This window comes from Neodiprion virginianus, chromosome 4 (genome assembly GCF_021901495.1).
Source record: "Neodiprion virginianus isolate iyNeoVirg1 chromosome 4, iyNeoVirg1.1, whole genome shotgun sequence".
NCBI lineage: Eukaryota > Metazoa > Arthropoda > Insecta > Hymenoptera > Diprionidae > Neodiprion > Neodiprion virginianus.
Genome location: NC_060880.1, coordinates 30,688,661 through 30,700,415, shown reverse-complemented (window position 1 = coordinate 30,700,415; position 11,755 = coordinate 30,688,661). Strand labels below are relative to the sequence as shown.

Genomic DNA, 11,755 nt, shown 5'->3' with positions numbered 1-11,755 from the left:
TTCGTTCAAACCGTCATAACCTTTTTTTGCTCTTTATTTTCTTTTCAAATATCGTAAAAACCACCAAATATAATACCTAGGGCTATAATCGATCGAGTCGTTGTGTGTCGAACTACATTTCTAATAGCAATTCATTTGTTTTGTTCACTGCCGAAGATCATTGTCAGACGTAATAAATATAGCTATATTTATTTCCGCTGCAAAATAGTCACGAGTTATGTAATGTATAACATAAATCTCATAGAAAATTAATTACGCCAATCTAGGGAATATTGCAAAATATTATAGAAAAATAATCTGGGATCTGGTCCATAATGATCAACTAATCGTTCTGTATGAAAATAAAGGTTAGTAACTCCTCAGATCACAGACTCGTTCAAATATAGATCACTCGGGAATATTATACTTTATCAGAGTCTATCCGAGAAATTGAAAACTTATTCTTGCATAGGATGAGTACACGAACCATATCTCAAATTAAGGACCCAAAATAACCGCAAAGTCGAACTAATTGTAAATCGAGAAGAAAAAAAATTAACTATGACATACCGAAATGAAGTTGCAGTCGACATATTCGATAATGTGAAAATTTAAGATGACATATTATATTTCATAGCAAATAATCACATCAAAATCGTCGAGCGATCTAGATAAACGAAACAGAATCAAAAGATGGTTACGGGATCTGAAAAATTTGTGAAATAATACTGCATTTACCATACATACAGAGTTGCTCACCAAAACTACATAACTCAACTTCAGTGGTTTCGTGCTATTAATTTCGATTCTATATCGATGAAACAATAAATTTCATTCTTAAGCCGCGAGATAACACTTATTACGTATGTTTATATACATGCATATATATATATTATATCGTACCTAACATCACGAAGAACTGCTGCAAGAATCGTAAATCTTGTTATATATAAAGTTAATCATATCTCACATGCACAATATCTGTACAGCGTGCATACCTTCATGTAATTTATGGTCTCCAATGTGGGACCGCTCCCTGTATTAGAATTTAAAAAATATTTATACATAAATATAACGCCAATTATTGTATCATTAACTAACGCTTAGGACCCCTTCGGATAGTTACTTAAAACCATAATTTGTTCTCGACTTACGTCCACCAAAAATTATGCTTACCAGCTACTATGAAACATTAGGGTCGTCCTTATTTGGGGTGTTTTCGAATTTTCCTGCGGACAAGGCGGAAAAAGTTAGAATCTAATTGTTTAATATTATTTATTAATCCATTTATTTCGTTAAATGGTAAGTTTTTACTTCAAGACACAACTTTGATGCGCTGGTACTTTGTTAATTTCATCGTTGTAAGTCGCCCAATTTTTTGTAGAATATCTATGAATATAGGAAAAACATATGCCAAGTTTCAGATTTTTCAAAATACTATTTAGGCGGGGGCGAAAAAAATAGTGCAGTAAGTCCGAATTCCCATTGAAATTAAATGGGAAAATTCATGGCCTTGGCGGGAGTACTTAGGGTTTGCCTACAGGCTCCCGGTTTCGCGTACTTTTTTATTGATTTATTTGCAAACTTTTTCCGCCTTGTCCGCAGGAAAATTCGAAAACACCCCAAATAAGGACGACCCTAATGAAACATGTATAATGCATGGGCATGGTCTGTACGTTTTTGTTTCTCGAAATAATGCCTTCAATTTGTTTGATTCGTACACAACAGGTGATCTGATTGTCACGCGGAGTCATTACATGCGTTTTTACTCGGAAATAAAAAAATGTAGTTCACCCAAGGATCCCATTTTAGTAAAATGTGATTTAATTCTTCTGAACAATTGCTATATTATTAGTATTAATTGTGGAAGAGTAAGGAGAATGATAATTTTATGACTTATAAATACATAGGTATACAGGTATGTTTCTGTTGCTACAATAAGCAAGCAAAACTTTGGTCGTCACGGTAAAGAATGATAAATAGATAATCTGTCGAACGGATACACATCATGCCCATATCGCTTAAACATATAATTAATCAATAACAAGTTCTCTCTCTCTCTCTCTCTCTCTCTCTCTCTCTCTTTCTTTACATACATGTGTATATACATATACATATATATATATATATATATATATATATATATATATATGTATATATATACATATGTATAATAACTAATGAGTCATGCTATGTACAAAGTTGAGAGTGGCATCAAAGTCCACGAAGGAATCGGCTGTCATGGTCGAAGTAGTTCTGTTGGTTCATCGCGACCAAGCGCAGGCACAAATAAAATTGTCACAGGCGACCATCTGTATGAACTTTGCATGAAACTCTCTTGTAATTACATCAGCTAATAGTTTACAATTTGTTTAAGTATAGCCAAACACCAACTACTGGGCATCATACCTACTCAAAGTTATTGTTGACCAAGTAACTACAGCTTTAACATGACGCAGTGAATGTCAGTATAAGTTTAGTTTTTAAGTAAAATAGTTTGAGTTAAAAATATTTATATCTCGTCGATCAGGCTCACTAGGTATATTAACATTATTTGTTTAATTTCATGATTTTTCCTTCATTGAGATGGTCAGTAAAGTTATACTATTTCGTCTGTTCCAAAACAATCAGGGTGTAGCAGGTTTTATCTATTTTCATGTTCGTGGTCGCAATTATATAAGACGCTTCTATTTTTCGATATGTCATTTTACAATAATTTCAATTTTTTGTTCATTTGTTGTCTTTCGTTACCTTTGAAAATATAAAATATTAAAGTTAATTATATTTTAAATGCTGAATGAATGCTGTTCTTGACACACACGCACACACGATTTGGAAGAGCATAGAACTATCTTTCGTCCTCAGATATGATACCTATGGGTACATGTAAATTGCAGCAATTCGCCATGGTTGTCACAATCTAACCTATACAGCATATATATCTTCGATGTATTGCTTACAACTTACTTTCCATTTATAAAGAAAAATGTTCTTGCTTTAGTTACGTGGATTCATAGTCAGCTACTCTTGCGAGCTTTTTATTTTTCAAGACTTTTCCGAAGTACCAGTAAAAAAAACAATTTACGAACCAGACGGCAAGCATAAATGCATGCGGATAATCGAAATAACGATAATTTGACAAATATTTATATGGTTACGTACCATTCGGAATGAATGCTGACATTTTTACTCTACGACTGTGGCAGACCCATAGTTTTCTAAATAAAGTTTTACTTCAACATAGAATCAACACTCAATTCGTATATTATTGGCCCCAGCACCCTTTTATTATTTTATTATACATCGATTCAAAGTACGGTTACACCGAACGAGCCTGAACGCATCTATCTACTTTCAATCACATCGTGATGACAATTGGTGTACTTGTATGGTGATTTCCCGATTTTTGTAAAATTCATCGTAAAACGAAGAAAAAGCATTATTCCTCGGCTTGACCTCCGTCACTGTTCTCGTCCGGCATAAATGTACCGGATAATAAAACGACTCCTTGCCAATTCTACCTACCTATCAGGCAACCACCACATTTGCAAAAACCATGTTATTCCTACTCAATTTTAACGTAAGGTCGTTGAAATAAAAATCATAGAACTCAGAAGAACCTAGAAGAAGTAGGTCAGCACTTTTTTTCCTGAATATAGAAAAAACAAAATTGAAATACATTATTTTAACACGTTTCGAAATGAGTTTCAAAATTTGTTTTTCCCAGTTGTGTCTGTGGTTTGGGATCGATCGGCAAGTAATATATATTTGTCAACGCGTATAGCACCACCCCCTTCTAGAAAGAGAGACTTGGTTGTAGAATAAATGGGATTGGGAAAGGTGGCGGTAATTATTTACACATATGTTCGTAGAAGCCTGAAAAACCCTCGAGTCTGCCAGAGTAGTAATGAGTCTTTGAAAAGTCGTGCCTGTATCCGTCTACATTGACTTTCATAGTCGATCCTAACATTGGTTGTAATAGTTACACGCTACGATCATTGACGTCACGTCTCTCTTTACTTCTGTGAGATTGCTATCCTTATCGTTACTGTTCTCGTTAGTTTACTATACAATTGTTAACGTTAGCCACGAGTCCTAGATTCCGAACAATCACCTCGTGACATATCGGCTGAACAAAGAGCACAGGATCACCCAACAGAAAGTATCCCTGGGCCAGAATAACCTCCACGAAGACGAGGAGGAAGCTTTGCCGCATTGCGCTGGAAAGGGAAATTCATTCTTCGATTAGCCTTTAACTACGACGTAGATATGTGTTTGAAAATGAATCCTGTCATTCTCATACTTCATCTGACACCGGTGAAAACGGTAATTTCATGTATTAGGAAAATCGTGAAACCCGAAATTTAGGACAGCCAATTACCAACGAATTAGAAACAAATTACTGTAATTATCTGAATCCCGTATGTAAATGTGATGGCAGTGATTTCATAGCCATAGCGAAAATTTCGTTTCATAGTCACATGCTACCTACGAATCGGTTTTGAACAATATTTGGGAAAGGTAAGATTTTATCCGAAGTTGAAACGTGAAGTGAGACGATTGAAGAAAAAATGTGAAGTCAGCTGGCACTAACCGTAAGCGGTGAGATTGAGCTTCCAAATGTGCTGCCGATGATGGTGCTGAGTTGGCCTCGGACAAGAAGCGAAATGATTCGTAACTGAGAGGTCATTATGTCCAACTGACGCTGCCGTTGCGCTGTATACGAGGCAATAGCGCGCTGCCTCTGTACTAGCAACCACATATGCTGTGCCATTTTCCTCCCAACTGCCATGGCACCAGTAAACTGTAAATAGATCGTGACAAGTTTTATGGGGGATGAGAGAGAGACAGAGAGAGAGAGAGAGAGAGAAATCAATTTATACTTTGCTAAGTATTCTCCCGTCAGGGAGTCGCCGTCTGGCAAATTCTTGCAGATCGTTGACGTGAATCGTCGACGCAAAAACCCGAGTCCTTGACATGGATCCTTCGTGCAAAATTCAGGCCACGCTAGTGATGTTAAAGTTTTTTGTGATCTTTCGACCCGTTCCGAACCCGGACGCTTTGGAAATCTGAGCGATGTCCCAAACGGGCGAACATTATTTATGAGCATATAACACGATTCCATATACCCACGTACTATATGTGTACAGGCGGTTGGGTAAAAATGTCGTAAAAAAGCTTGTCGAGTAAAAATATAATCTTTTGTTTTGGGGATATCTGAGCTGATTCGACAGGAGATGGAACCCTTCTTAAACATTAAGCAAAAGTTCTTTCAGAAACGGACAAATTTTCTCCACGTGTTCAGTTGTTTCTTGAAACTTTATGTGTACCCTGGCCCTGTCTTCCAACGGCTATAATATGTATTTAGCACTTCAAAATGTCTTGTCTTGAAGATAACGGTCTGCATGAGAGTATGACTGAGCCATAGTTGTCCGATACCAACAAGGGTTTTATGATACAAACGAAGCTAATTTCGAAACGACCGAAGAATTACATCGGGGTAACGGAATCGACTTTTTCACCCCACGCGCATTATTCTCTTCCAAGGGGCAAGAATATATGCATACCTATGTACCAAGGTATACCCAAGTATGTAACTATGTACCGGGTAGTGTTTGCCGGCAAATTACGCAAAAGCTGGGGAGGAAGCAACGTAGGAAAGCGATAACAACGTAAATCAGGATTTCTCGCACGCCAGAACGAGTAACGCTCGCGCTTTCCCCGATTCTCTGTGTAACTAGGCACGAGTTTAATTCTCTAGATATGTGGAACAGGACTCGGTTCCGTATATGCCAAAGTTCTGAACTAGGTAGGTATGTATAATCTGTAATCAAAATGGCTGTATAACTATTAACTTGGTGATCAGCCATTACACGCCGTCGCAACGCCTTCCGCTCCTTGCCACTCGCCGACAACATAGTTCCGATTTCGAGAGTTTATAGCCGCCCATATAGGCACGAACGACTCAGTCAGCTGGAGGCTAACGTAAGAGGGGAATTGTAGATCCGTTTTGCGATATCACCGCGCAGAAAACCTATCGCAATAGTCGTAGGGCAAAAAAGTTTTATCCAAAACTGCCTCGAGTATAATTTTTAATCATTTTGATGTATGCTGAACGCGATCGTACTTTATCTTGATTGGAACAATTTCGATATCTTATATTAAGTCATGAATACCGACACTCTTTAATCCGTAATTCGCCTTAGATTTCTTATTCTCGTCAAAATTCTTTCAAACCAACGGCGATGCAACTGCTGAACTTGCCGATGTAATGAAGCGAGCGTAGCAATTCAAGCTATTCCACGATGATTTTCTCTGAAAGCTGTACGAAGTCGTATCCTGATAGCGAAATCCGGAGAAGGTCCTAGCAATCGATATCCGTTCCCCGCACGATGTCGAGTCCTGACGATGAGTGCAGCACAATAATGACTTACCGGAAAATGCTTCATCCCTGCAGGAGGCTGCAAACTCCATGCGATGAGAGCTCCGACATCCAATGTCCAGGCCAGTGACACTGTCTTGGTGACACGGCGTGGGGGATGGAGGTGGTAACGGTGTTACTTTGACCTCTTGCGCGATGGCATCCTCCTCATTTTCACCGATGCTGTGCTCCTCGTCGAAGCCAAGCATCTCCCTAGTCCCGTCCATCTGGTGATAGGAGTGCCACGAAGCGACCTTGTAGCTTCCTAGATGAGGACATTGCTGAGGTATCGGGTCGGACGCTGAAAGAGGTGAACGTTACGAACCGAAATGTACATGGAGAAAGGAGAGGATGAGACCGAAGAATGAAGAAATATTCCAAAATTCAAGATCAGACTGAAATACACACTCCGGGGTTCAAGTTTTCTCTATAACTTTAAAGACTGTAAAAGATTGGAGATTGAAAAAGGGGTACGGTTCAATGTTTCTGCACGAAAGTGCAAACGTAGTTGGTGTTCATTGGAACTACATAGTTGATTTATGAAGTGCCCATGGCTAGTGAAAAATTTTTCACAGGGTTTATAGAGCCCTTCATTCCTCACGTTGCCGCGTTGGCTCTAACCTGCTCGGCTGCTACGTTCTATCAGAATGGGAGCCCGTATACTACGTTTTTCGCTTGCTTTCTGTACGGCATAAATTTACCCTGATTGTATTAGAGACTCTACACGATTAGGTTTGTGTACTACGACTGGTAACACCAGTTGAAATGACACGTAACAACCGCCGCACGCGAATCAGCAATCACGGAATTGCGACAGTTAAAGCAGGATAAAATTCATGAAATTTATCTGCTTTACACTAACGATAAACCAGCTTTCGTTGTAACATGAAAGCTTTTCAACGTGAGTAAAACAGATTCTCTATATTCTTTGATACTACAGGTTTATGTCGCTTCCTTATCGCTGTGTCACGCTCGCAGGCACGTATCCATTGTTAAACCAGAACCTCAGAATTATGCTTTGCTCGACTTTTATCCATATTTTGGCAAGTATAGCTCACCCTTCTTCTCTTCCTTTTTTTTTTTATTACTTTCGGAACGCGATATAACCGTAGTAAAAATATCAACGGATCGGTTGTAAATTCCAAACGTGATAGAAAATTTTACAATCTGCTCAAGTCTCGAATAATTTCTAACAATATGAACACCCAGGTATTTTTGTGACTAACGATTTTTCTGATCTCTTACAGGATTGTTAACTCCAACAATTGATCGTTACGAAAAGCTGTGTGTAGAAACGCTATTTTTTTCGGCCACATTTCGTGTGCAACACAGGAAATATTTTCAATTCTTGAACGCTCTTAACGTGAAATTAAATTCTCGCATAGACGGTTAATACCACTGAATAAATTAACTTGATTCCATAACTTGCATTTCACACCTTCATGCTCTGAATTATTAGTATAGATACTCCTCGAATATTATACATACTCGTATATATGTGTTGATAGAATTTAACGGTAAATAATAAATGTGTATAAGAATTAATAATCTGGTCGCATTTCAAGCAGTGCATCTGCTTATGTACCGCAAAGATGACAAGCATTCTTTGGTCACGTAATCAAGGCTTTCATTATACTCACTGATGAATGTCGTGTATGGAGCTGACAATGGATTGAAACCGCTCGATTTACACGCGTCCTCCGCCTGCTGACTCCACATTTTAGATTGCTGCATTTCAATCACGTGGCCATCCCTCTTGTGAAATACTAGACACACGTAGCCATTGGTGCTGAAAAGTCGTAGGGAATTATTGAGCATACGCAGCCTTGTAATAGATATCACGATGATATGACGCATTGTAATGTTAAAAATGATGTGTCTGGAAGAATGTATTCCTCCATTCCAACACGAGTAGCCATAATTGCTTTATCTCTAAGTGAGGGTGTACACGAGAAGTGATTAAAATGAGAACAAGGGTAAATAATTCATGCCTGCGAAATCAAAGACAGAAACATTGGCGATCGCAAATTGAAATCGGTTTTTATACCATAACAACGAAGCCGATTACCATCATGTGCCTTTCTGCTCGAGTTTACAGTTTCGTTCAATTGATTATCTATGCATGGAGAAAGCCATTCGTAGTGAACGATCAAACGGTTCAGTTCCGTTCGTTGAGCAAATTACTTATTACCTTCAGCCATCAGAGAGCAGCCTGTTCGATCTCGTGGTACCGTGCTCAGGAACTCTGTGTAAAGATTTCGATCAAATCCACATATGCAGGTATACCTACCAGAGTTGTCGAATTTCCCTCGAGGCTTGCCTCTAACCATACTTAATAGGCAGCCAATTATTTCGATCGAACAGCCAGTTAATATAATCGTATTGCCGAACCAATAACGGATGGATGGTTAGTTGGAGAGATGGATGGATGGATGGATGGATGGATGGATGGATGGATCATCTTCAACGCAATTTACGGAAGCTTTTTTAATTCATAATGGTTTGAAAGGATACGCGGGGTCGCGGTTGAGTGGTGATAAAGGGGTGAACGATTTAATCGCAATTTTCGTAACCAACGATGAGTTTCATCGAATATAACCTTTCTTCGTGAAATTTCTACGGATACCATAAAATACACTAACTCAATATAGTTAGTGGTCTGTGACTAGTTTAACAACCTAACGGACGCCCAATGTATTTCTAGAGAATAGAGACAGCAAACAAAAGCAATTCCTGCAATAGCTTCGTGTAATCCTGCAGACTGACGTGTAGTTCCAGAAGTTACGACTACCGTAATTCAAATATGATCCAAAAGAAAAAAAAAAAAAAAAAACATCAGGAAAAGGTACGACTATAAAAAGCCAAGTTGCCATAATTAGTTGCTGTGAACCCTTTGAAGACGGTTTTTTTTTTTAATCCTCCATTGCAGGCTGCGAATAACCAATGGTTCTCTATTAGGTAAAAAAATACTCATGAAGCTCTAGGATTTCAAAGGGATTCCGTACCTACGTTATTATACAGGTAGGTTCATTAATACACAGTTTCAAACTTTTCGCTTTCTCTTTTCCCATCCAATTTGACGGTGAAATTTGACGGCTGCCGTGACATGGAGTAGACTGAGAATCCAGAAGATTATCCGGTCGTTTCGCGTCACCCCGTAGTACCGAGTCCAGATAAACAGCATTAATTATACGCTGTTGTTCTCGAGCGAAAAGATTTACTCCTCTACTTATAACCGCGTTTTCTTCTACCGTACTTTCCGTGTCTTGTTCGGGTTGTTTGCGGCGTTTGTACCGAGATGACAAGCGTCCTGGAACGAGGGCCATTCCGTGGGGCGATAGCGGGCAAAGAATATTATGCAACTTTGCATGATTTAAATGGTCGTTTATAGCAGGACTGTGACTAGAAGTGGAACCAGAGCCACTTTTTCCCCCGCTTCTACGGTACTCGCGGTATAAACGGCTGAGCGTCGTGGTACCACTTGGAATAATTTTCCAGGCAATTGGTCGACGGTAAAGAGATGGAGAAAAAGGATCGGCTCAGACTCAGGTTTATCTTCTACATGCTCGCTACGTGTGACATTCTGTTTATCGGATGCGAATGACTTCGAGACTTATTCAAACCGGTATGTTTTTCATGCGATTCACTGAACTTGGGAACGAAACAAGTCATTGAATATTTTTCAAGTAAGTTTTCTGGGGGAGGGTGAGTTATGAATTCGGCACTATTTTTCACTTTGGTTTTCTAAATTCACTGCACGTTCCTTCACCTCCCTCAACATTTCGCTTTCCTTATTTTGCGAGGATTTGTTTCACAACAGCGTATCCCACATAGACGAGATTAAACACGCGTTACGCTATTATCACCTCTGAATAATGGGCAAACTTAATCGGGCTTATCTTCTGCTAGAGATTCAGCTCTTTTTATAAAAATCAGGAATAACAGGTAAGCTGATTACGTGACTGCCGCACTAGCTCGCAAGAGGAGGATCAGGTAACGTCAATTTAAGCTTATACGCTACCTACTGCAGGGACATGAAGGCAACAGTACGGTTTTCAGCTGCCTGCTGTTATATTCCTTTGTCATATATTTGTCATTTACTTATAATTTCGCAGCATCAAGTTTTTTATTCAATTTTTTTTGCCAAAACTTCAAGTACTAAAAGTCTAAAATCTTGAAAATCTGAAACTCTAGGAATCAGGAAGTAAAATCAACCATGGTTATTAATGCTTTTGAATATAACCCGTACTAGAAGATTTAAAATTAACAGTGCAAGTTACATGTGTAAATTTTTAATTTTCAGTCACTCCGTTCAGTACTTTATAAAAGTTATTGAAACAATTAATAATCTGCTCGAATATCTTTGCGAGGTAATATTTACACGCATCACTGTGAAAATTTTTGACAGCGGTAGTGCAGAATTAATGTACTCGGTAATGGGCTCACTCCGGATCCAATGTTGATACGGTTAATTCGAACGTTTACGCAAGTGATTGTAAGCTGCATCCCCGAAGTGAAGCTGAGTGTTAAGAGTTTGGGCAAACAAATTTACAGATTTGTCGAATCGCTGGGACCTTGGCCCGCGAATTGTTCAACTATTTGCACCGTGGAGTCGAAATCCGAGTTGAAATCGCAATACGGTGCTGAATAAAAGGTGATGGGGGTGATAAAGTCGACGGATAAGAAGATGAGCTCGAAATACGATAGGAAGAGAAAGAAGTAGACCTCCTCTCAACAAACTGTCACCGGGGGATGTAGGTAGATAGGATTCGGTATCGAGCTAAGGTACGTTTTCGCTGGTGCGAACCGAGCAGAGCGACGAGATCACGAACACAAAACGTACTTCGTAAGCAGACGGTGCTAAAAACTCGGTAAGTCGTACGGTGGTGGCAGTGATGCAGAAAATGACGCAGATATCTCTGGTTCAGCAGGGGTTAGGGAAAAACAAGAAGAGGAAGGAGGATAGGAAAAATAACGGCTAATATTTTGGCTCGGTTTCGCGCTGTAAGAAAACTTGTCGTGAGAAATGGTGAAAGTTTGTCGCAGCGGGAAATGTTTGATACTTGGTGCCTTTATACTTCCCCGGCAACCGCGTCCAGCGAGGAAAGTATTCTTTCCTCGTATATTTAATCATCGATACTCCGAAGAGACTCGGCGTTGGCTTTGCGATTATCACATTATTGGGAAGAAAAAAGGATCGAGTTGAAAAACCGCAGCCTCGGAAATTATTAAAGGTTCTAAAGCGCTTTTGCTGTAACAGCAGCACGAATCCGAACACCCCGAGAGTACAAAGTTTGAAATTTAAACTTTTGAAACGTGCCATAGACCTCTCTCGATTTTATTCATTTTTCATCA

General features: G+C 39.1%; 1 protein-coding gene across 1 annotated transcript in view; it reads right to left on the bottom strand.

The window, feature by feature from the left end:
• Positions 1 to 11,755, bottom strand: part of LOC124302607 (uncharacterized) — a 122,745-nt gene continuing 110,990 nt past the window's right edge. Inside the window, exons 8-11 of the mRNA XM_046758937.1 lie at positions 8,041 to 8,189; positions 6,414 to 6,701; positions 4,574 to 4,783; positions 1 to 4,199 (exon numbers count right to left, since the gene is read on the bottom strand). Of these exons, the coding sequence (XP_046614893.1) occupies positions 4,090 to 4,199; positions 4,574 to 4,783; positions 6,414 to 6,701; positions 8,041 to 8,189 (757 nt within the window). The 3' untranslated portion in view covers positions 1 to 4,089. The remainder of the gene's footprint in view (positions 4,200 to 4,573; positions 4,784 to 6,413; positions 6,702 to 8,040; positions 8,190 to 11,755) is intronic.